Genomic DNA, 26,593 nt, shown 5'->3' on the forward strand with positions numbered 1-26,593 from the left:
CCAACAAAAGCAAAAGGTACCCTATACCTGGAAGCCTCATCTTGATTGCCTGCTGTCTAGGTAATGCACCACGTGCCACGCGCGAGAACAATCACAGATGTGAAACCTTTACAACACCTAGACACGATGCACTGGACTGAGGACAGCAGGTAGGTCCACACTGAAAATCTGTTACATGTGTTCCCACAGTGTTTTATCGTATTTCCTATTAAAGAAACACCAACAGCTTAGAAAGTGAAGATAGCAATAAATTTGAATAAAAACATGAACTGTTTTGTTCCGTTACCTAAGAAACCTTAACCTATGAGCACATGCAAGTTAAGCTGCTACTATGATTAAATAATTATGCTCTAGTATCAGGAATGGCATTGGTTGATGGTGTTACGCCTGCTTAAGTAAGGAGAATGCAAAGCCCAGGCACATTTTTTGAGAAATTTTGCAGCGTTGTGGATCAATCCCAACTATAAATCTTTGTATTTCTAAGTTGTTATTGGAAGTGTTTGAAATAAAGGTTTGGGGTTTTTTTGTTTTATTTTTTACAGTAAAAGCTCACTTTTCTCATTTACTACTCCCCCTACCACCACCTCCTTGATCGGAAATTGATGGGTGCACATACAACTTGATTTACTGAGAGACAGGTATAGAATGAGACCAAAAGAGGTCACAGAGAAAGCAGGTAAAATACAACTGCCTGACAGCATTCTACTAAAAATGCTACACTTCCCCAGGAACAAATATTTTTACCTTCTAGCCCAACTGTAGAGCTAAATATTTCTAAAGGTACCAAAATAAATAAATAAATCAATCTTTATTTTTCCCTCAGTTATCTTTCACAGTCTTGTCTGAACTCTTTACTATGTTTACCTTGCTTTATGCTTAAATCTGTAGTTATTTTACTCCATAGAAAACAAGAAATGAAATGGGCATTATCAAAAAGAGTTACTGAAAAGGCATCAACGTGCATGAAAATGGAAGAATAGAAAAAGATCATAAAAGTTTGGAATTCAAACCAGCATGATAAAGAGAGTTGAAGCAAATAAATACATAGGTATAATAACGGGTTATCATTTTTGCATACTGCTTGCTCCTATTGTGCCACTATTGGTGAAAGCAAAAGAGCACACTGCTGCTTTTTTCATCCCAATACTTTTTAATACGTTTCCTTCCTGCAAATTAAAACCTGAGCATAACTAGTAGCGGTAATTATGCTAGTAGTTACATGTGTTTCAGTACAACTCTAAGTTGGCTGAAGTCACCACCACTGAAGGTTCTGCACTAAAAGTTTCTAATGCACAGCATTAACTTATCTCCTCCTCTTAGATACCCCCAGAGCTTCAGAGAAATCTATTTCATCGAAATGAAGTTAAAGTATTTGAATTAACAATTAAGGCAGTCGTTAACTGTTTCATAGAACATACTGCAATCTACAAATTCAGGCCAAAAGATGCCACTGACTGATTTAGAAAAGAAAGATTCTAGAATGGGCCTTTATCAATGAAGACTCTCTACACCCTGCCACACAGTGCTCTCAGAAGCAGTAATTTCCATCAGATACTGACACACTGCGATCGGACAGGAAAGGAGAGGGAATCAGAAAGTATTTGCCTCAGTCTTCTTTCTGATACAGTTGTGAACAAAAGCCACAGGCCAAAGCAAGGCAGGCAACTACTTTAGACCCTGAAGACTTGTGCCAAATTAGTAACTCAGAGTTTCCCTCTGGGAGAACGCTGTACATGAAAATAATCTCCTTCCGATTCCAGTATTTATGGCCACAGGTAACTGTAGTATATCTATACAAAGTAAAGCGGTCGATGCAAATCACACATTCTTTGATCCATCCTGGATTTATTGTCACCATTGAAAGTTTACCGGTGATTTAGAAGGCAGTAAGATCTGAGGTCACTAATTTCCCCTGGAAGAAAATTTCTGTGGGCTGATCATCAGGAAAAATCTAGACCATGTTCAGAAATGATATAAAATGCTCATAAAATATACTGCTTTACATTGACTTGACTCACTCGTCCTCTGTTAGGATGTGAAAGTTAGAGTTCATACCTATAAATTACTTTCTCCTATCTCCAAATTTGACTATTTCTTTCCAGATTTTGCAGCTGTTATTTTTAATAGCTCCCCTGTTTCTGAAGACGACAGCCGTTGTGAGAGAGATTTTTACTGCTAACAGAGACACAGTCCCCTAGGTAGTCCAGTCAGCTTTGATATTTAGTACCATGCTCTGGAGCCAGTTTCAGTAGGTAATGGAGAGCAACTGTAGTTTAGAACTGAAGCTTTCAGTTCAACCTTAAGTTGCCGCATTTTGGACCAGACAGCATTATTTTGAGCCTTAGGTATTTTCCAGGTACACGATTGTTAGAGTAAACAAGCATGCAAGTCTCAAAGGTAAGATCTGTATCTGTCAGAATAACAGCACAGACTTGTAGTCAATAAAAAGCAACTTTTAAAAGCTCTCCTAGATTGAAGATCATAAGCTGCACATCATTTTTAACAAAGTGCAATATTTTAAGTGCTAGTTTCTAGCAAAGGTTTCATCTTTCCATTGGTATCACTTTTACACTAAGTTCAGTCCCAATATGTTGCTTTTAATTTACGTTCAGATTTCTCAGAAGCTTTTAGATGATGCTCCCTGCACTGACTTAAAGGAAACATACAATTACTTCATGTCTGCTTACTGGCAACATTTGATAACCCCCTGGGATTTCACGTGAATTCTAACTACCATGGAGAAGAAAACAGAGGTCTGAAAGACTCCATACAAGACAGCTCACACAACAAAGATGTCAATTCCCATAATATATAGCTACCAAACTTAGTTTGGTATCACTGCTACTGACAGTAGCAACCACATTTGGATCCCTGAGCTGTGAGCCAAATAAATAATGAACATGACTGTGGAAAGGCTGTCTCCATCTCTTCTTTCATTACTCCTCTGATACATCCCTAATATCAGCTCTGCTAAAACAAATGCTTACCTGCATCCAAAGTCAACCTAATGGAAGGGCCAAGTGAAACAGACCCACAACAACAGCAGAAGGTGGGCATTTTTTTGAATTGTCCTTCAATCTGTTTCTGAAACAAATTCCTCATAAGTGAAAAGCCATCATACAAAGAGAAAGATACAGAAGCATCAGTGCTTTTCTTTTTAATTTTCCTTCATATTTAAATTATATTTTGTAGTCATACGTTATCAAAAAAATGGCCCCGCTGGTCTCCTTAAAAGCGATGAGGATGTCTACAATTCAAGCATGATCCTATAGGACAGGCTGGACCCTATGTTCTACTACCGCACTCCCAAAAATACTCCAAAAACAAAGCAATAAGAAGTTTTGGAATTAATCATAAGTTACTCCCTCCATAAGGAGAGTGGGTCCTGATACTTGGCAGAGCAAACAGCACCTGACAAATTGTGTATTAATGAAATACAAAGCACTAATCAAAGAGCCATCAGCTCTTCCCTAAGCAGACTGTCAAAATAAAAAGGAAAGTTTCTAGCAGGTGACATCCTGCCATTGCACTCTGTGTCCCTCTGCTAGAAGAGGAGGGGTATTTCTACTTCCCTGACCTGGAGTAGCTCCCTTGAAAAAAGGGATGCTCCCTTCTTAAGTTCAGAATGGGGAAAACAGAAAGGAAAAGCAACAAGAACACTGGAGAACAGGGGAAGACTACAGACTCCTAAGAGGTACAATGAGTTAGTATTAGAGAGCAAATCCAAAGCAAACACTTGCAGAGACCTGGGGGTGGAGAGGAAATTGCACGGATTTTGTCTAGTGTCAGAAGCCATTCGAAGTTCCCAAACTAGCAAGCAAAACCATTTTAAAAAGCCCTATAAAGAATGGAACAGGGTAGGATTTGGTTTTCAACTTTATTTAATTGGCCTCACCCATATAATTTTAAATCATAGCTTTGGAACTGGGAACATTTGGCATCTTTGGCATACTTACAAAAAAAGGCAAGGAAAGGGACTGGGGAAAGTGGAAGAGGTAATTTCTTGTTAAGCCAGACACACCATAAAAGAGAAGTTCAACTTCAGTGGTCAGAGAGCAGTTCAGAGCATGAGTTAAAAACAAAGTTTTTTGTGTCTTTGACTTCTTGGTAGAACAAAAGATTTATTTTTGGTAGTCAAAACCCTGCTTTCAGCTGTCTAAAAGCATCCTGAAGACTAGACACTTCTCATAAGGCTAGTAAAATGAGAAAAATCTGACAAGAACACAGGTCAGATGATGGTGAAATTCTCCCCCTCCTTCCACACCTTCTGGAAAAGATGAAAGAATAATTAAAACTCACCTTGATAGGACTAAAAAAATAGTTTATCAATACTTTTCAAAAGAATGGATGGGAAAAATGAGAAGACCTAAAAGAAAAACTAAGAACCCAATATGCCAGCTCGCTCCATCATGTTGCAATTAAAAAATTGTTATCTGATACATGTTCTTGCTTGCTTGACTTGGAACATACTAAAATACCTTACCTCAATATTTTTAATAAAGCGTGCCATGCCATTTTCCATTTTGTAAGTGAAGCTGCTTTGGAATTTAATTATTAACTTTAAAATCAATTCTAAAATTTAACTTGCCCACAATAATTAACAAAAGGAAACCCAGATGTCAAGTCTGTATTGCCTCACCAATTGCTGCATCCAGCTTATTTTATTTATAAAAAATATTAGAGCTGTTGACATAGAGGTCTCTTGAACAGGTAGCTTCAAACGACCAGGTCACAGTTACCTTTTCTTTTAAGTACCTTAGTACTCAGGATCTTTAAACCTTTGAATTGTATGTCAGAGTTTAATAAAATACCATAAAAAAATCTGTCATATACAGAAGCTCGCTTTTTTTTTTATTTGCATATATATTCTGCATGGGTACTGCTCAGATTTTAAAACAGAAACCTGCTTTATTTTTAGCACGGCAGCTTTGAGTCATCTAGTGTAAAATTCTAGCACAGTTAGATTGTCACAGAAAATCACACTTGGTCTACTTCCCAGCAGCATTCCCAGCATAAAGCTCAAATTTACATTATGTATGTAAATTTAAAAACTGTTATTGCTACAGTTTCTAAAATCATGTTAGTTCTTCTGAAAAAAAATTATATTTGTCATATCTAAAGCCATTATCCATCCATACCAGAAATTGGGTAGCAGAAAATTTCCCTTTCATTCTTGCCAACTTGCCCTTATTTTGTGACCCACCACGCCTGGCTCATGCTAGATCATGCTCTGGGTCTTAGAACTTGCTTAGTGCAGGGAAAAAGAAAAAGGAGAAAAAAAAAAAACAAACAGGCATGCAGTTTCTTACAGGGCTACTGCAAAGCATTTGAAAAGTAGACATATCTTCATCAATAGTGATGGCAAAACTTGAGAATTTGCCCAGTTGAGAGGGTCACGGACTAACTTGTAATAAAATAAATAAATAAATAATTTTTTTCATTGAAAATAGTTCTGGAGAAACAATTGTAACTAAATATGCAAACATTTGGATAAATGCTTATTTGCGACTAATTATTTGAAAATAATTCTTTGCCTTTGGTAGATGTGCTTTTCCTCACTTTTATATATCAAGACTCTCTCAAAAGAATGAGTCCCACTTCCTTTTGCTCTCAAGAACTGGTTCTTTCTGAAAATGGAAGAGAAAGCAAAGTTGTCCTTTCTGAGATGTAAGCTTTGAGTTCCATGGCTCCAAAACATCAAAGACCTGTCTCCTATGGAAAATTAACATTGGACAAGAGAAAACGCAATAAAATTTCAAAACAACTTTGAAAAACAGATTTTTAATATATTGTAAAGCATGTAACTGTTTAAAAAAATGCAATTAGTGATATAATAATTCTGTTTAGTGTAAAGGTATAATTGTAGCATAAGTGAACTCCTGCAGTGCTAACTTCTTTGCATTTTGAATATTTCAATTCAATCAAGTTTTGAAAATAATATTTGAAAAAATTTCACAGTGACTTAAATAGGCAATCCCTAAACTTCTGGATCTGGTTAGTCAGATACATTACCATTTTATCTCATTTATAAAAAGGAGGAGGGGATTGATAGAAGCATCATTATTTAGCAACTTTTTGCAGCAATTTTAAAAGGTAATACATATCACCATGTATCAAAAAATCTGCATTTCATATATGACAACCGTTAGTAACATTAAGTTGGGGATCAAAATTCTTCAGTTACTGTAATTAGACTAATGCTGAATTTTGGACTACCTTGCAATCATCATTAGCTATGTTCATAAACTGAAGATGCAACAATCCAAGATTAAATTCCCTCTCGCAATAGGGCAGGGGCCCTTACAAACACAGCTGGACACCACCGGTGTGGATCCAGACAGATTTTTGTAACCTGTATCCTCTAGAGAGGAGGAGCTGGTTTTCTGGGCTCTCATCTAGGCGTGGGGCTCTGACTTAATGAGCAGGAAGGGATTTCCACAGGAGAGGTTTGTGGTGTTTAACCAGCAGACTACCCATCCCTTTCCCAGGAACCCTTGCCCTCACTGCAGGAACAATTCAGTTGCTCATGACATATCTACCAAGCTACCGCTGCTGACAGTCTGGTAAATTAAAATAAACCAGCACCTATTTTCTCTTAGCATTTCGGCCTGCAGGTTGCAGCAATTCAGCAGCTGTTAGACAATAAGCTGACCTATGTCAAGATCATAGGTGAAAACTACTGAGGCCACACAAAAGTTAGCTTTTTGGATCAATCACACCCACTGTAGTCTTGACTTGTACATAAAATATTTTAAAAACTTGAACAATGAATAATAACAATATTAAAAAATATGTCAACAAGTTTCCTTCTTTACTTAATAATAATCTACTGTAGACTATGGAATTAATCTACAGTTAAGCAGAATTTCTTCCACATAAATGCATAAAAAAGGCAGAAAATCCCGGCCCATCTCAGAGTCCAAGTGAGCTCTGCAAAGTTGTCTTAAAAAAAAATCCTTTTATTTATTTTGCAAAGAATATGAGACCACTGTGATTTCAGGTTGTATTTTTAAAAGACAAACTAACCAGCTTTATTTATTCTACAGCACATTTGTACCACTATAATGACAGTGGAAGAAAGGCTTCTGTTCTTAGGGTTTACAAATGTATCTCAATGCATTAATGCTACCATTGACAGAACAAGAGTAAACAATTTTCTTGAATTAATTCATTTATTTGTCAGACTATAACATCATGAAGTAACTCAGTATAATTGGGTGTAGTCTTTTCACTTTACTAGGATATCTAGACATATATTTTTACACAGACTAGTATGTAATATAGTGTTTTATTAGTAAATACTATTCAATTCTAAAATCTACACATCTAACTCCTAAAGATGTCTTAGTAAATCAGAGTGTTCTTCTCATTAGAAAAATGGAAAATATAAAAACGTGTGCATAGAAGCAAACAAGTTTACTTAATTTATTTTGTTTCCTAGGGCAAATCTATAGCGATCTGAGAAAAAGAAATGCAAAAATAATTGAAACGTTGTTCAGTTAGTTCCAATACTGTGGCATGTGTGAAGATGAGGGAAGAATCTAAGGTAGCTACTGTGAATAGCCAGGGAAAGTATGCAGAATCTAGCTATTATGTACACAGGACCCTTCCTTCACTCACAAGTGAAAAACCTCTCAGAGTTAAAAGCAGAAGACCAGCACTGCATTTGAAGTGAATACAAAACTGTCAACTTTCAGTGCTTTACTAGTTACAGCATAAGAAGAAACTACGTGGAGCTGCTGCATACGTGGTTGTGCTTTAACAAATTTAGAGTATACAAGAGGCATAGTTTTGCCTTTAAGGTCTCGTGACTGTTTTGAACAGAACCCCAGCAGTATGGGGTAAATATTCTCCTACAGTTGTTTAAGACGATAACAGGCCAAATGCATCTAAATACTACTTTGCATCAAGAATAATTACACTGTGAAACTCAACGTATATCAATGAGGTCAAATTTTAGAAAGTTACTTTTAAAAAAAGACTAGACGTATACACCAATAATAAGAGTACCCCCAGGCCGACTCTAATGGGTCAAGCTGTAAGTCAGCTACCGATGGAGTAGTTCTAGGATAAGACTTCCCTATTGGGAGTTCACTGCATTATCCCACATCCTTTCTTCAAACAGAATAGCACATAATGCTAGTCACTGCAAAGGCCAGTGAAACACAGTCTGCTGATAGGACTGGTATAGCAATCCTAGGTGTTTCTTTGATATCATTCTCAGGGTCCTAAAAAACCACACTATTGTACCTCCTGATGAACCAGTCAAATTACCAGTCCTTATCCCTTTGCATTCTGAAAAAGGCTAAGTAAATTCCTATATTAAATTTCTATTCTGATAAACCACTATTATCTCCACAATATATATAGGAAAGGGAAAGGTATACTAATTTACCTTATGGCTACAATGCAAGTTAGCAGCAAAGTCAAACTCAGAACTCAAAAGTACAAAATCAGACATACATGCACTTGGACTGAGCACAAGTTATTGAAAGAGAGAAAAGAATGGTTTTAGGCAACAAACCTGTGAATATATCTAATAAATATACAGGAAAGTTATACTAATATATTTATTTAGCACTAGGTCTCCAGGAACAGTATACTATAAAACCTGCACAGAGTTCTTAGCTAACAGCAAGATTTTCAGTGTCCTTGTTCAGAGAAAAAAAAAAAAAAGAAAAAAGTACACTTTCAACATGAAATCTTCTAGAGATGCACAAGAAACTCCTGTAACTTGGCATTTCAGATTTCCAGGGCAATTAACTCCCTACTGTATCACATCACTTAACATTAATTAATTGCTAAAGATGTAGTTATGTAACTTACTGAGCTGCTAAGGATAAAACAGCTCCCGAGCTCCCAAAACTTGAGTGGCATGCCAAATTAATCAGTGAAGCACGGGGATTTACCCTCTCTTCTGAGATTGCCAAATCAAGCAGTCATTCTCCTTCCAGTGTCAACTAATGGGAACAAGTCAAGTAAATGTCAGTCAACTATTAGAGTGCCATCAGTCCACTGCTGCATGGACAGCCTCATGGAGAAAAAGGCTCTGAGAAAGTCCCATTGTCGCTCCACATACAAAACGGTTGGAGGGTTCACAGCACAGTACCCTTGGAACCAGGTCCTCTAAATGCGGATCACTGCTGTTTATTTCTTCAGGACAAATCCCAGCCTATTATTGTGTTAACTTATAGAGTCATAGAATCTTCATGGTTGGAAAGGATCTTTGAGATCATCGAGTCCAACCAAACAACCTGCAATCTCTGCCCTTCAGAGCATGCCCTGAAGTGCCAAATTTACACATTTCTTAAATACCTCTAGGGCTGGTGACCTAACCACCTCCCTGGGCAGGCCGTTCCAGTGCCTGACCACTCTTTCAGTAAAGTAATTCCTCCTAATATCTAATCTAAACCTCCCCTGCCCCAACTTCAGACCATTTCCTCTGGTCCTGTCGTTATTCACCTGGGAGAAGAGGCCAACACCCACCTCTCTCCAGCCTCCTTTCAGGTGGCTGTAGAGGGCAATGAGGTCTCCCCTCAGCCTCCTCTTCTCCAAGCTAAACATGCCCAGCTCCCTCAGCCTCTCCTCATGTGACTTGGTCTCCAGACCCCTCACCAGCCTGGTAGCTCTCCTCTGGACACGCTCCAGCGCCTCAATGTCCCTCTTGTACAGAGGGGCCCAGAACTGAACACAGTACTCGAGGTGAGGCCTCACCAGTGCCGAGTACAGAGGCACCATCACTTCCCTGCTCCTGCTGGCCACGCTATTCCTGATACAAGCCAGGATGCTGTTGGCTTTCTTGGCCACCTGGGCACACTGCTGGCTCACGTTAAGCTGGCCGTCCACCAGCACCCCCAGGTCCTTTTCTGCCGGGCAGCTTTCCAGCCACTCTTCCCCAAGTCTGTAGCGTTGCTTGGGGTTGTTGTGACTGAAATGCAGGACCCGGCACTTGGCCTTATTAAACCTCATACAGGCCTCGGCCCATCAATCCAGCCTGTCCAGGTCCCTCTGTAGAGCCTTCCTACCCTCAAGCAGATCAACGATCCCACCCAGCTTGGTGTCCTCTGCAAACTTACTGAGGGTGTACTCAATCCCCTCATCCAGATCATCGATAAAGATATTAAACAAAACTGGCCCCAGAACTGAGCCCTGAGGGACACCACTGGTGACCGGCCGCCAAGAGGATCTCACCCCATTAATCACAACTCTCTGGGCACGGCCATCTGGCCAGTTTTTAACCCAGCGAAGAGTACACTTGTCTATGCCATGATTTGCCAGCTTCTCCAGGGGAATGCTGTGGGGGACGGTGTCAGAGGCCTTACCAAAGTCCAGATAGACAACATCCACAGCCTTCCCTGCATCCGGAAGGCGGGTCACATGGTCATAGAAAGAGATCAGGTTGGTTAAGCAGGTCCTCCCCTTCCCAAACCCATGCTGGCTGGCCCTGATCCCTTGGCTGCCCTGCAATTGGTTACCAATTAGTATTGTGTTACCCAGAAACATCTTTATTTTCAGGATAAGCATAAATTAAGGAATGTACTAATTAATCTCACTCTCATATATAGCCTGCCTTACAAGTTAGAGGTGGCATTGGCCCACAGGAAAACAAAACCAAAGATCAATGACATTTGAGTCCACTCACTCAGTTGCACGTTAGCTTAGGGACAGAGCCCAAACTCCTTTGTTCCTTTTGAAAAATCTGACAATATTTTACAGCTTCAAAACATGGTGCTAACACAGCTAAACAGGCATAGAAGCTGAGTCAAGCAGCAGGCCATTGAATTGCATTCCCAGGAAGAGCCAACTGCTACCATTTATATAGTGCCTTCTGATTCCATGTGGATGACTGATGTTTGATGACTCTGGAATATGGAAACAGTTTTTAATCATTTAAATAAATTACAATTTTGGATGGATGAACAGAGGCTGCATATGCACTCTGAAGCTGACTCAAACACACTGAGAAGGAGAGAGTTTCAAGGTTCTGTCTGAATGGATTTAAGGGGAATGTGATTGTACAAGTCTTTTTACTGTTCTTAAGTGATTTGGGATGCGACATATTTCGAAGACATTCTTCCCACAATCTCACTGATGTTGCTGGCCAGGGACGAGACCTGAAGAAATAAGTGGCTGTGGTTCTGGTGCATCAAACAGGCAAGCCCCTGTCACCAGCAGTCAGCCACTCAATTCCATGCCAAAGTGATGCACATATGGACATTCGTCTTGCAACGTTTAACAGTTACCATCTGTCTCATAACAAAGTCTGTTGTAGACCGATGATGGTGTGACTGAAACCGCCTTATTTTTAAGAGGACAAATTTAGGGACCTGGCATTGCGGAATCTGAAGAAAATGCCACAGGCTCTTTGGAGCTTAATTTTCTGACTATTCTGGTATTTGTTGAAACTATATTCCCAGGACTATGAATACACACAGAGTTGCATGCTGTTATTCACAGTATGCAACCAGTACTGGTGTCCAGAAAAAAGCCTTGCTATCAGTAACCTTGAAAAGTAAGGTCCTCCAGCACACTGTTGCATCATTTACTTCCAACATCACCCATAACAATGTATGGGCGTCCTTCACAAGCACAAAAAAGCTTGAGAAGTACCCAGCTTTGCAACCTGGGGGAAATTTGCCTAGAATTCTGCAGAGTTTGCCAGAATGATAAAGGTGCTTTGCTGCTTTTTTGAACTGTTCCAAGTAGCTCTGAATAAGGCTTTGAAATTGATCTTAAGTACAGTGGAGTAAAAGGTATAGCAATCTTCTCTAAGCCTTTCCAAAAATTCTAGACAGCTCTCAAATATTACAGATTTTTTCTGATATCTGTACAGTCATCTTCAGCACTACACCAGTTTCCCAAGCTGCGTGTTACAATTCTGAAGAGGAAAGGCTGTCTGTTCTGTCAGAAGCACAGACACATCACTGCGGTGTTTGACAAAGACTAATGTGGAAACACACGTGAATGATAGAGTGCCCTTGAGAGAATAAATAACTTCAGAAATGAATGTCTCTGGCATGTGACACTGTCCACCGTGACATTATCAATAGGACATCGTCTTTGCAATAGTGGGAATAGCCATTGTTGTGTTTCCACAGAGACAAACTTAAACAACTGTTTTTGCCAGCACTGAGGCACGTTTTGTTATTCCTTCACTAGGTGCAAGTCTCACTCATTCGGACTGGCCACAGCACTGGGGACAGATGCTTAAGAGATTCGAGTTACTGGCTAGTAGCACATAAACTTTAGCAAGGTATAGATAAGAAAAAATTAGCTATAAGTCTTAACTTCTTCTGTTTTATCTTCTTTTACATTGAATAGGTTTGAGAGGCGGGTCATGCACTTGCAGGACAGCACTGGATGCCAGCATTACCGCTGACAGGAGAGCACGCCGGTGGAATGCTACACCAGTGTGGCACGGCAGAAACAGGCAGAAGCCGGCATAGAAGTAAACACGTGCCGTGGGATCATTTTCTAGCAGAGAAGGTGAGGCTATACCCCAAAGTTTATCAAACAATACCAGACAGAAAACGGTTTCATATTTTTTCATACTTTTTCTTGAAAGCTGGATTGAACTATTGAAAATATTGGAAACACATGTCTGCTGGGGCCACCAAGCTCATCTGAGTAGGGGGATGTAATGAAGCTGCTTAAGCAATATTGAGCACAAAGCCAAAACTAACTCTGAGGAATTTAAGATTCCGACCCAAATGGTTCAGAAAGCACAGGGCTTTCCTTTCTTGGAAAAAATTGACCTATTTCCTTTTGGTCAACAGAAAGATACAGAGCTAGATGTTCTCTGCTTCACTAAGTTGGAGGAAAAAGTTGTTTAAGGGACTTGCTTGCAGTTTCTGGGAGCACTATTCCAGAAACAGTTTTTGGAGAAAGCTACTTGTGGCATAAGTGAATTTAAGCAGCACATGATAACCAGAACCGAGAACGTTTCTAGTTAATGGCATGACAGACTCCATAAAACAATGTCCTGCAAAACTGCATCAACATCAAAAAATTGAGAGCATGCTTGGGGTCACCTCCCTGATAACTGCCATTACCTCTCTCTTAGCTATTCATAACTCAATCAATTTTACATTGAATTCCCAAGCCAAACCTTTCTTCCTGCTATGCCTCAATCTAATCAATTGTATATAAGTAATCCAGAAATCTTCACAAGTGAGGAAAAGATTAAATGCAGACTTATATGCCCATTTATACAGAATGAAAGTGAGGAGAAAAATCACTAAATGACTGAACACTGAAGAGCTAATGTGTGATGGACTTGTAGATTACATACAATAAGTACATTTAGCCAAGGAGACCACTTTGCAAATACAGACAAACCTAATTTTAAAAGCATGGAATCAGTTGCAATGAACCAGTTATATGTTTACAATATTACAACTTATATTCTTTTTTAAAAATGCAGCTCTACCTGCAAGTATTTTTGATAGGTAAATCTGTAATTTTACAGACTATTTTTGGATTAAGCCTGACATGACCCTGTGGACACGTATGTTCAATATAAAGCCAAGGTTTGGCTCATTACTCACATAACAAATAGTAAAAATTTAGAAGACATCTAGGCCTTCAGCAAATATTGCTTTTTATGAACAAACATGAATCTGTTAATTTTTCAAAATTAAATTCTCAAACTTGTCAGTTTATCAGAATGCTAAAAAGCACAATCACTTTAGATTAACAAATCAAGTTAATCATCATTGAAGAATAAAAATTGGGACGAAGTTACAAGACCTTGAAATATAGGCTGATACTGGGAAAGCATCATACTTCCCCGACACACAGAAGACGGTGGGACACAAATCCTGAACATAATTTAGCATCTTATTATTCTCTCTTAGTGTTATCCCTCATTTAAAAGTCATTCCAATCAACACATTATTAAGAGTAAATAAACACATACTCTAGTTTGAAGCCAAACTTCTTTAAAGTACCTAAAAACATTACGTAAGCTTTTTGAAAAAAGGTTGCACAACCACAAAAACCCAAAAGCTTACCGTTAGATAGTGAGAGGTTGCGGGGGGGGTGGGGGGGAGTGGGAAGGGAGTCATTATGATTTTCTGAGGCATGTATTCTAAAAACATTATTGTGAGGTCCCGAGAGTATCTATATGAAAGCTTCCCAATAATTCTAACTTACGTTTTTCCCTTATCTGCCAGTCCTACAAATTCAACTTGAAATGTGTCAAGCTACATTCTTCCAAGTTCACATGGCATCACCAGCAATAAAACTTGTGTAATAAGAATTTCACAATTCTTCTGAGGAAGAATAAACAATAGAATAAAGCACTTTAACTGCTATGTTAGATACACAACAATAGCAGAATTGTTAGAATGAAAATGAACTATTAAGAAATTGAGCACAAACCAAGATCACCCATTCTGAGGATGAAGAATGCGGCGTTTTTTATATGCACTACCAGAAAAACAAGAACAAAAGTGTGCTGTTTGTTGCCAAGGTTATGTTGTTTAAAATCCAAGTTATACAATTCTATCAAGTTAGACTTGAAATCCAGCACTTGAGTTAGAAAGATAAAACTTCAGAGACTGCTTCTTGCAGTTCTAACCTCAGCACTCCAAAGTCAAAATAAACACTGACAAAAATCACGCAAATATGGCCTGGTCAGCAACACTTGCCCTGTCTGCAAGCTATCTGTTTTAGATACTTTAAAGTCACAAGCTCTATTAAAAGATTCAGACCTTCTTCCTTCCAGATCAATGTCTGCTGCTAGACAGGCACAGTCTTAATTAAAATTACAGAAGGAAGCTGAGAAGTAGTAAAATACTGTCTTCACAAATCTGAATTTAGTTTGTTGGCAGAACTCTAAAACAATACATTATTTATGAACTGCATGCAGTTACATGTATGCATATTTTATGGATTTAATATAATGGATCCAATCATTTGGAGGGATTGCAAGAGCTCAGATTAAAGCAAGATGTCACATATCATATTAGATGTAAAGCCAAAATTTAATGAGACAAGTAAAGGTCAGAGCAGCACACTGCAGTTTCAATTTGATACCCCCCCTCTCCTCTCTGTTCTTAAGCATGCATCATAACTTCCAACTTTAAACACAAAGCAAAAATAAAAGTTCGTATAAAAGGATAATCCCAATGCCAAGATCACTAAAGCAAACAGGAAAGTTAAACTTTAGTTTTATTCCAGAAACCAAATGATTGCAATTCAGTTCATCTCTAGTCCTCGTTTTCCAAAGTATTATGACGCAATTTTCAATGATTGATGCCTGATTAATTACAGCTTGATCCAGCAAAGTTTGAAGTTACAAACACTCCCTACTGGTGGGTTAAAAAAAAAAAGCCAAAACCAAAATAAATCCCAACAACTGTGTCTAATGGTAACATAGCACCTCTAGAAGTGCATTACCTCCACTTTTATGTATTCCAACTGTTTTCCGTATTGTACTGCACTCAGGAAACCCCACTATCATCATTCCTCTTCCCTGCTCCCCGTTCTTTAGTACTGAGCGGAAAAAAAAAAAAGACACAGACCGTAAGTCTTAAATGAAAATATACTTATTTCAATAAGATCTTCCCTTAAAGGCCTTAGAAGTACTCAACCTGTTTTAGTTAGCCGCCTCTTCTCTTCCAGGTGAACAAATGTACACCCAAGAAAGATGAGAGTGGACAAGGAAAAGCAGATTGGTACAGAAGAAACAAGGATGGGACAGCGAGGGGCTCAGAATCTGAGCAACACTGGGATTTTTATACTGTTTTTTCCTCTTTCCAGATTACTTATTTCCTATCCTCTCAAAGTTTTGTCTTTTCCCCTCACACAATTTGTCTCCACTTTTGTTACTATTCCTCTCCTAATATGAATTATTATTTCCAAGACATAATTTGCTGTTAATTTAAACTCATTAAGGAATGACTAAACTCCAATCTCATTTACTTTATCTTTTCCATTTTTATGCCTGTTACTGTCATTTCTGGAATACATCAATCCCCCCCCCCATTCATAACATGAGTTAGATCATCAAAATAATTTTGACTTCCTCATTCTTCTCAAGATCAGTATATATTCAGACAACTTTAATATCACAGAGAACTTAAACATAAACATTCTATCTCACTGGTTTCAGTACTGCTCTTAATTACTTTTATATTGCTCTCAGTACTCCCTTTCACCATTTTCAGGCATTTTAAAAAAAATATTATTGTATTTATAAAACTACTTATATAATACACTTTTGAAAAGTGAGTGTGATATTTCCAGGTTTCTGCCCCTTTATCATTTATCTTCCATCCTCTCAATTTTTAATCCAACAGTTTTGTGTATTTCTTTTGCAACATAATAATTTTTCATTTGCTCCTGCTTTCCTTTTACAGAGCTTTTCATCTAACGTATGTTCTGACTCTGCTTCTGCATTTCATTTTGCAAAAATCTGTCTTCTCCATCGTACATTAGAAGCACTTCTTAAAAAAAAAATCCTTTCTGTTCCTCGTACGTCCAGACCTTTTTCTTTTTCTGAGCCTGCTGAGGTACCCTGTCCACGTAATGTCCACTTTGGGCAGTCAGCATTCAGCTTTTTGATGCTCTCAATGCTCTCCAACCACCATGCACTCCTGCAGCGTCCCACACACTCTACTTCTGCTCTGCTGCAAGACAACACTGAAAAAATACCAAGATTCCCTCTAGTACCTTACCTGCCAAATTTTTCCTTCAAGGCTGCACTTCAGATCTTTCCTTTCTGTTAACATGCTAGAAAAAAACATATTTATCTAATTCTACTCTTCACAGCTTGACTGCAATTCTGGTTAATTCTTTGTAAACTTCTAAAAATCTTCATTTCCACTATAGTTGATGCTGCTTTAAATCCTAGTTCCAAATCCCATGATTTAAGCTTCATTTTCTTCCCAGTTTTCTTCATAATTCAGAGCTTCTTCCTATTGCCTCTTTCTGTGATTGCCATCTCAAATTTCTCACACATGATAAATACAGTATTTCTAAGACTTTTTCTTTTTTTTCCATTTTTTTTTTTTTTTTTAAAGAAGTTGGCTTATCCTTTTCAGGAATAGAGATATAGTCTTTCTTGAGTAGATCTCACTATCTTTACAGATATGAAGGAAATATCCAAAATATATGAGCATGTATAACAGAAGTGATGATCACCATACACCATGAAAGCAAGAACACGACAGTTTCATTTTTCCTTTTTAAACACATCATATACTCTAAGTTTCCCCACCCACTTTGCCTTTGGGTATTTTTGTTTCAGTATAGTGTTGCTTTTCTGACCCTTAAAGCAGCAGACTATTTCAAACAAACAATTCAATTACCCTATTTATGAGTTGTTTCTTAAATTTTTCCTTTCTTTTATTCCAGTCATTTTCTTAATTGCTCTCCAATTGTCCTACTACATTCCTTAATAATACACTCTTCCTACTCAGAAATTAACTTTGCAAAAAGCAACTGGAAGACTTCAGAGGCCATTTGTCCATTTCCAGCCATTCTACTCAGAGAGTTGTACTCCATCGCAGTCAGGCTTCCAAGGATGCTTTTCTTTAACATGCGATTATTTCTCACCAACTTTTAAACAACTGAAAAACTTTTTTAGTTTATATCGCTCAGTTTTTAGCATACTTTTCCAAGCTTTTCCCATAAAGTAACCCAAGCTGAGAACTTAATAAGAGCTATATTCTTGGGATTTCTTCCCCACACGTCTTCTCACAGAGAATCCATGTTCAGTTAGAGAATGACCACGTCAGAGCTCTGAGCTTATTTCTGCGTCCCTTACTTCTCAACCACCAGTCAAGGCTTCCTGAGTCACTCTTTGCTTTCTCCCATTATGTTCAACAAATAAATACATATTTAAGTTATTCAGGTCTAAGATTACTTACACACTTTTTCTCTCTAATATGCCAATGAATATTACTGTAAAAATTCATCCAGAGTTTCTAGTTTAATTTTTGGTTTACAGTTAAACTATTTTTTTTTCTAGCCTCACTTTTTTTTTTCTGCTAAAGCTTACAGAGTAACAGCTTCTTTCAAGATTTCCAGAATTCTCTTTTCCCTCTCTCACACCCTCCCATCTCTCTTTTTAAAGCCTCTTAGTGATGTTATGTTATTCATGCACAACTGTTTGAAGTTTCAGTCTCATTTGAAACAAAAATTAAGAGATGACAACCCTTCTGGAGACAAATACAATTCCAGATGGCAGCTGGAGCCGAATGAAGCTCCCAACTCAGAGTCAAGGTAAAGGGAAAAGTTCACTGACAAAACCCAACCAGTATAAGAAAGGAGCATTGACATAAAACCCCCTGCATTTCATTGATTTAAATTTCTTCTTTTTCTTGACTCTATACCTGTTCTGTGTACTTCATAGTATAATTGTTGAACACCACCTGGACTGATAGATTAAGAGGCAGTTAAGTATGAGACACAGTTTACCAATAAATTAGCTGATGTCAAAGAGGTCACTCCAAGGAGGATGGAAATAAAATCCTGGGCTCTTTGAACACTTCAAAGTTTAGGAACTCCGAGTCTACCATATGCACTTGTTTCTAAACCCCTTCAAACTACATGTAGGAACGGAAGCAGAATTTCATGCCTCTGAAGTAATAAACAGCTGCAGAACTCTCTCCAAAAAGTTGACCCCTAATCAGCTGTCATGGAAGATATCAGCAGCGTTCCACCTCTACACCATCCCCATACATCAAGCAACAGTCATACTGACACAGAAGGAACGCACTAACTTGAGCTCTCCTGACGAAGAGTATTTTTTAAGGTATCAGAGCAAAAAAACTGGCTTCACCACATAGTAAAAAACACCAAAAAACTCAAAGCTTTGAAAGCTGTCTGGATGCAAAAAACATAACCATTTCAGAATTATAATGTTATATACAATAAAACACATGCAACTTACATTTCTCTCTGTTCTGAAGTATTTTTATCACAAATATTTTCAAGACACTTGGTGTCTCCGAAAATGAAAACTTAGTAAAGAATCAGTAACTATTTTGTACAAATGAGCAGCAATTATTACTATAATGAATTTTTCCTTTTTATTGGCAGGGCAACCTTTGTTAAATTATAATTTAATTTATTCCAAATGTGCATTTAATGCTATTCGCAGCAAGTTTTAATTATATAGGAAGTCTGGAAATTAATAAGCCAGGATCATTAACAAAAAGGTTATGAATACAGTTTGTATATTTTTATTTATAGGATTTGTACACCTGTCACAATTTAAAAATATACACACAGGTATATGCTTAAAGAGTATTGTGACAAAAGGCATACTTTAGTTATAGAAAAGCTAATATACCTGAAAGCCAATTCATCATTATTGTTCTTCATCATACCCATAGCCAAAAAAATTATCCTTGTATAAAAAAAAAAAAAAGGTTTACATTTCAATCTTTCATGGACAAACTTTCAAGTTCTTACAGGATAAATGTGGTTAGAACCACAGAACAACGCAGGCTAGGAGGGACCCTCTGCAGCTCTCTCATCCAACCCACCACTCAAAGCAGGGCTAGCCTCAAATTTAGCCCTGTTTACCCAAGAACTCATCTTGGTAGGTTATGAAAATCTCCACGCACAGAGATTCAACAACTTCTCTGCATATCCATTCTCATTGTGACTTTTTTCTCCTCATCGGAAGATTCCTAACTAAAGCTAGGGACCTTGTCCTTGCCTCTTATCTTTTCACTGTACACCTTGGACAAGAGCCTGGCTAAAACTTCCTTAAAACCCTCCCTTTCACTCTTAGGTACACTGTAGTTGTACCGATAACCTTAACAGAAACTGTGTGAAAAGAATAAAGAGCACAACTTCAAAATAAATCATGTCAAAAAACACAAGCATAGTCTGAGCAACAGAATCACTGGCACCCACTCAGTAGTGCTCGTAGTGAACACAGACAATACAGAGCATCAAGTTGATTCATACTCAACACTTTAAATTATCACTAATTCTTTTTTAAGGAAGAACAAACCTGAGCCACTTTAACGGAATTTTGAGTAGAACCACCAGCATGATATTCTACTTTGAACTTTTTCACGAGTTCTTCAAATCTGTTAAAAAAATAAAAAGGTGGAAAAGATAAACATTAAGCTCTACAATTTGTTTGTTTGTTTTCAAAAGACGACATGAAGATTATAAGTGGATGACATCATGTTATTTGAAAACAAGGTATTCAGATACATTAGCTATTACACGTGGTGCAAGCTGGAAATATCTATTCAGATTTCGTACAAATTACAAAGCAAAGCGCGACATCAACTTGAATGCTTTCCCTTAAAGTTGCAAGTGGAGTAAATAACTGAAAAAAACCCCCACATTATCTGAAGCACAATCTTGATTGCAATGAACCGATAGATTGATAAAATATATGCTTGAAGAAAAATTATATAAATAATGACATTCAGATACTTATTCCACATTATTAAAGCTAGAAACAGAATGTAAAATAAAGTGAGAAGATTGAGGAGGTCTGGTGTCTGGTCCAAAATTAACTTGACCCAAATAACAGTGCTATGTTTTACGTTTTCATATGGAATAGTACATTCTGACACGTGAAGCACTTTTATGAACAGATCTACTAGTATGAGAAAATCTGAGAACAGAAAAGCCAAGAGTCTCCACATGAGCTTTCAAATCCTTCAAGTCATACTACTGTGAAAACATAGCACTCTCTGGTAACATCCAGGAGCATATTAGGTTTGAACATTACAACAAATATTTAAACTTTTAATGGAAATATCAACCCTCATATTTCAGATCAAACTTTAGGGTTAAGACCCAGATAGGGTTCTGTAAGACACTCCTCCTTGTCCAGGGTATGTTTTGCATCTCTGCTGCCAGTGCACCACAGCTTAAGAACCAGCCTTCTCTCTAGTGCCAGGCTGTAGAAGAGGGAAGTGTCCCAGAAAAGGAAAGGAGGAGGAGGGAGCTGTGGAGGCTGCAGGGAGGCTGTGCACAAATACTGCATCATGCCTTTAAGTTCTAAGCAGACTTCAAAATGAGTGAATTAAACAGCAGAATTAACCACCTCAGAAGACATCAGACTCAGAAGGAAGTACTCCTGCAGGCAAGTCAAAACGTTTACTCTAAGGTTTGTTTGCACACTTGAGGTTCAAAATGACCTCCAGGTCAACCCTAATTAATAGCATAGATTTTCCCTTAAAGTCTATTAACTTTGGATGTTTACCTTTAACAAATGAAGCTTGTCCAGTTAGATGTATTTCAATGTATTTTATCGTATTCATCTTTAGCATGTTTTATAAGTGACACATCTTTATTTCAGACACAGTGAAAAGTGAACGCTATCTGCCAACCCTACCCTTCCTCCCCCCCTCACAACCCTAATCTCCTTATAGTATGTGAACAATGGCTTTGAGGATAGATTTGTCAAATAATGACTTGTTTGTTTAGTAGGTTTTGATTTTCAATACCATGTTACTAACAAGAGCACTTTTATTTCTACAGTACTTTCCATTTAAAATGTCTGAATAATGAGCGACTCACCCTAGCAAACTACCGATGGGCAGACAATTAGAAAGAATCAAGAACTAAATTACTACATATGCTTTTCAGTTATCCACACTACTAATTATCCACCAATTCTATGTCAAGCAATTGAAATCTCAAATGATAGCAAGTAGCTGAGAGTGGGGAAAAAAAAACAACAAAAAACAACAGGTCTCCTAACAACTGCTTCTCAAGCAAAGACGTACAAACCGTCATGAACCAATTAAGTATTTTGGCAATATCTTTTCTTTAATGTAATTGACATTTTACCTTTTCAATCAATTTGAGTGGGTACTGCCCAAATCACGTGGTTATTTTTGTATTCTTGTATATCTACAAGCATGCCAATTGATACTGTAATTCCTTTACCTAAAGACATCTCATCTTCCTATGTTCTTATTACTTAAAGGCATGTTAAATCTTACAAACTTAGTATACTGCAGTTGATCACCTAGGTTAGCAGCTCTAAATCTAGATGAGTATGTATTTAAATACTTATCTTGTAGTTTGATTGAATAAAATAGGTGGTATCTGAATTTGTGGAAAAAAATGGAAACAGCCTTAAAATACTGTCTGTATTATGAAGATTTCAAGGTGACAGCTATGTAAACTAAGAAATAATGTGAACAAATTATTTTGCAATTACTTAATAGAATAAAACAAATGGCAAGTGTCTTTCACTATTTCAGATTGAACATTAAAAGACCTAACTCCTTTTCTTTGAATTAAAATGGCATAAAGGTCTATTATATAAAAATAGAACATGAGTCCGTACAAATGCAAGAAAAGGAATTTTTGCTGGTCATTTTCCATGACACATCAAAAGGACAATATACATTGTGGTGTTTTAATCCACAAGAGCCTGATAACCAAGTTGTATCAAGAATAACCTCAAAATTAAGAATGCCAATAGCTTTTTATCTTAAGAAAATGAAGTTAGATGGACATTTTTCAAAATGTCAGCAGATGGCACAGGCAGCGTGGGAACACTGACTTTGTCACTGTTTGCTGTGTGCCTGACCTGCAAAGAGAAGACTGTCATTCCATCATGCCCCAGAAACATGGTGTTTGCTTTTATAAAACTCTCCATTTTAAGGAAGTAAGTTCAACTGTAGAAACTGCTCTGAGGCCTGGGATTGCTAAACAGAGCTTCTGTGTGTGCTCCGGGACCAAGCTGTTATCACACTTAGGATAATTCAAGAAAATTAGAACCTTATGAGCAAGACTGAATAATATTTTTGTTTCACATTCTGCAATTGTTGGTCTTTCTCAGTATTTCTGAAGGCTCTGCTATATCTGAGAACTGTGACCCTTCTCCTGACCTAGCAACATACCATTACCTTAAATAACAGAATAATAAATCCTACAATCAGCACCATATAGAGGGGCCCCTATTTTTGGTACCATGAATTTGTTCACCACATTACAGTGCATTTTAACAAAAACAAGTTTGCATTTGCAGCAGCATATGTTTTCCGCTGTGATACTGCTGATCAACTCTAGCACTGACCAAAGAGGATATGTTAATGTTTTGCTCAATTATACTAAAGGCAATAGCACTTCTTTCAGTTGCCTTTTTTTTCCCCTCCCCTTTTTAAAACAGGATTGACTCCTAATTGAACTTGATACTGAAAGGTAAGCTTTTTCAGTAGCTTCAGTTTTGACGGAATTAATGGCTATTAAAAAAATATAAGAAGGTGATGGAAGAAGCTATTTTATAAAAGAATGAAAATAAGAATGAGAATAACATTTTTTACACTTTTTTTAAAAACAAAAAAACCACCTGCTTACATTACAGGAGGTGGAAGATTATTTTTAAAAGGTACACACTCCTCTTACATATGCCATACCGTTACCTCAAACTGGAGACAGCTATCAGAATTTCCCCCCAGTAAGTGTCACTGCTGACGATTTCACCACCCTGGTTGTCACTCAAACCATTCATAACCTGAGCATCACTTTTCATCTTCTCTGTGCCCTCTTCCCAAGCTCTGTTTAAACCTTAAACTATTCTTTCATAGCACCTCTTAAAAAGCACAATTTCCTGTACTATACAGATAAATGCACCCATCTTAATATCTAATCCCTGCACGGATCCTTGGTGTGGGCTATCCCTCTGGCCTCCCTCCACACTCCTCTTCCAGCCCCTTCACACTCCTTTCAAGCAGAAGCTGCTTCTTCACATTTTCAAGGCCCTGCAAAGCATCACGACATGGTACACACCATCCTTCAGTCCCTACATTCAGATTTACAACAGCCCCCGGGCACAAAGCAGTCACCAAAAATATTTTTCTCTCACTAACCCATGATATCATCCAATGTCCAGTTACTAGCATTTTCTATGAATATTAGCAAATGTACTTTAAATTTTCCTTCAGACCATCTTTCACCATAATGTCTAAAAAAAGTCATCAGCAAAGCCGTGAGATTTCACGAGGCTATTCTCCAGCCTAATGACTGGCAATCCTCTCCTGGATCAACACCCATCTCTCAGAACTTACTTTATACACGAAATCTGAGACTTTTTTGAGCTGGGACTATCTTCTTGTTCTTTGTTACACAGCAACAAATACAGTCATGTTTGGCTCACCATGGTTTCAAAACCAAACTGACAACAAAAATAAGCACATAAAACATTCCCTATGACTGAAGGCAGACAACATAAGGCAATGGAGACGCAGTAAGGAAAATTAAAGCAAATCAAACAATGCTGTTAAGTTTTTGGACACAACTTATAATAGAACACAAAGAAACTCCTTCTGAAGAGCAAAATGGCCATAGAATACCAACAGTTAACTGTCTTACACAGAGAGAGCACCAGTAAAAAAATATTTCTGACACATGTCAGAAGCTACTTATCTGCAAGAAGTAGAGAAACGCAATCTCTTGTTTTTCAGCAGGGTGTGTTGCCCTGGATATCTTTTGATGTATCTACTTATTACCTAAAATGTACTCAATAGCATACAGCAGCAGGGAGCTACACTTTAAAAAAAATCAGCTGCCAAAAACAGCTAGGGAGGAGAGAAAAATAATTTCTGCCCTTTTTGCTTTGTATGCCAGATAATGACAGCCTGAATGTAAGACAAAAATCTGGTTATTTTGTATAATAATAATACAGTATTTCCAGTGGGTTGTACATTTTTGTTTGATATTATAAAAAAACCTTCGAAAACGCTAAGATGGAAATCTCTTAAATGATCAAGAAAAGGTTGCAAGTTGCACATAAGTCTGTAACTTCTTGGAGGCAAGTTGGGGCTGGGGAGGCAGCCTTTGTTGATCCCTCTAGAGAGGAAGGTAGAGTAGGACTGGGTAAATTTTCAAGCTATTGGATGAATTTTAATTAGATTTTAATTTAAAAAAATCATAATTAATGGTGATTCTGACACCTTTCCCAGATATTTATTTTTAGTTGCAAGAAGTAGTCATATTAAGACATGGCAATAGCTTAAATGTTCAGCTGTGAGGAGAACCAGACCAACACACTGACAGTTAGATGTTTGATCCTTTTAATTGCATTTTTTAAAATCTGCTTAAATCTTCAAATTAAGTAGCCTGTGTCAGAATGTCTATGAAATCACTCCATAAATTAAAGAAAAAAAATATGTGGGAGAGTAAGCATCGTATTATACAACCTGTTTTAATAGAACTAAAAGTTCAGTAAAACTACAAAAAAGTAGGGGTTTTATTTATTTCCATTTTTAAAGAAATATTATTTCCATTTTTTTAAGAAAACCCTCAAGGAATAAATCAACACAAACAACTAAACGATGCCAAACCTGCATCCTGATTGTTTTGCAGGGCATGGCAGAAGCAGTTAAGCATACATCTGGACAAGGCTGTCGTCTGTCACATTCTCAGTTTCATCACAGCCTGGGCCAGTGCCAGAGCAACGCAGGCAGCCACACCGCCAGGCAGATGGGGCACATGTTGGAGAGAGACAACCTTCCCTGGTCAGTGTTAGCAGGCAGGCCCAAGCCCTCATCGTTTGATCTTAAGTAAAAACCTAATGCAGATTTAAGGAAAAAGTCTAGTCTCGAGATTCAAACATTGTAATTAAACCAGATGGTATTATTTTTTTTTTAAACAGAAGTGAAATAGAAAATACTTCAGGACAAATACTGTGAGTAAAAAGAAAAGTAATTCATATTTTTAACTCTAAAGAAAGTACCTTATTTCTCTAAATCTTACAACTCAGTGTTCAAAGTTCAAACCCTAGAAAGGCTAGTTATATACATGAACTATTTCATCCCTAGTCTTTGACATATAACCAATTAAGACTGAGACGCAGATATAATTGGTCCTTCTTACTTAAAATTGGACCTGAGAGAGCAAAAATACTGCCTTTTAGAAACGAGGTACAATCACAGAGGTACATGAGAAAACTGTATAACAGCTGCTTGGCAATGACTGACTTTACCCAGAGCTAGTTCTTCTCCTTATTAGCTTGGCACAGAATTAAAGAGCTTGGGAATGGGTAGGGGAGGAGAGGGGAAGAATGAAACATGCTAAAAAGGAAGTATTGGAGACAGGTTAGCACCATGGACATTTAACACAACAGAAAGCTAAATGTGTTAGGAATATGATTGCTACAATTGAATATAGGAGATTATGGTATTTTTCTCCTTTATTTACTAGAGTTCAGAAAACAGTGACTCTTCATGGAAGTATTTACTGTTGCAAACTAGAATTTCGCATAAAGTATTTTCCTAATCACCTCATCCAAACAAACAGCAAATGAAAAAAGCCAGTAATTCCAACCAGGTTAGTATTATGAGTACCAAATGTTAATATATGAAAGAAGAAAAAAAAATGCATAGGCAAATTGCAAGATTCATAGCTTTGAAATATTTTACCACAAATGTTAGCGAGGTTGAAAAAAATGCACTTAAATGTCAGTTTGATAAAAGCCAAAAGAACATTTTCCACATGTGTTTGCATTTAGGCATATTGAAACAAGATGGAAAAAGTAACAGTCATTCAAATGTAAGGTTAAAACATCAGCTCTTAAGGATCATGATTTAAAGACATTTCTCAAAGTAATTTTTTTTTTCTTTTCTCAGCAAAGTCAGGCACATTTATGCCA

General features: G+C 37.5%; 1 protein-coding gene across 2 annotated transcripts in view; it reads right to left on the reverse strand.

Moving 5' to 3' along the window:
- ADK (adenosine kinase) overlaps positions 1–26,593 on the reverse strand; it is a 298,671-nt gene that overhangs the window by 195,786 nt on the left and 76,292 nt on the right. For both annotated transcript variants that reach the window (XM_074590930.1, XM_074590931.1), the window contains exon 4: positions 19,976–20,054. In XM_074590930.1, the coding sequence (XP_074447031.1) occupies positions 19,976–20,054 (79 nt within the window). The remainder of the gene's footprint in view (positions 1–19,975; positions 20,055–26,593) is intronic.

The sequence above is a fragment of the Larus michahellis genome, chromosome 6 (genome assembly GCF_964199755.1).
Source record: "Larus michahellis chromosome 6, bLarMic1.1, whole genome shotgun sequence".
Taxonomy (NCBI): Eukaryota; Metazoa; Chordata; class Aves; order Charadriiformes; family Laridae; genus Larus; species Larus michahellis.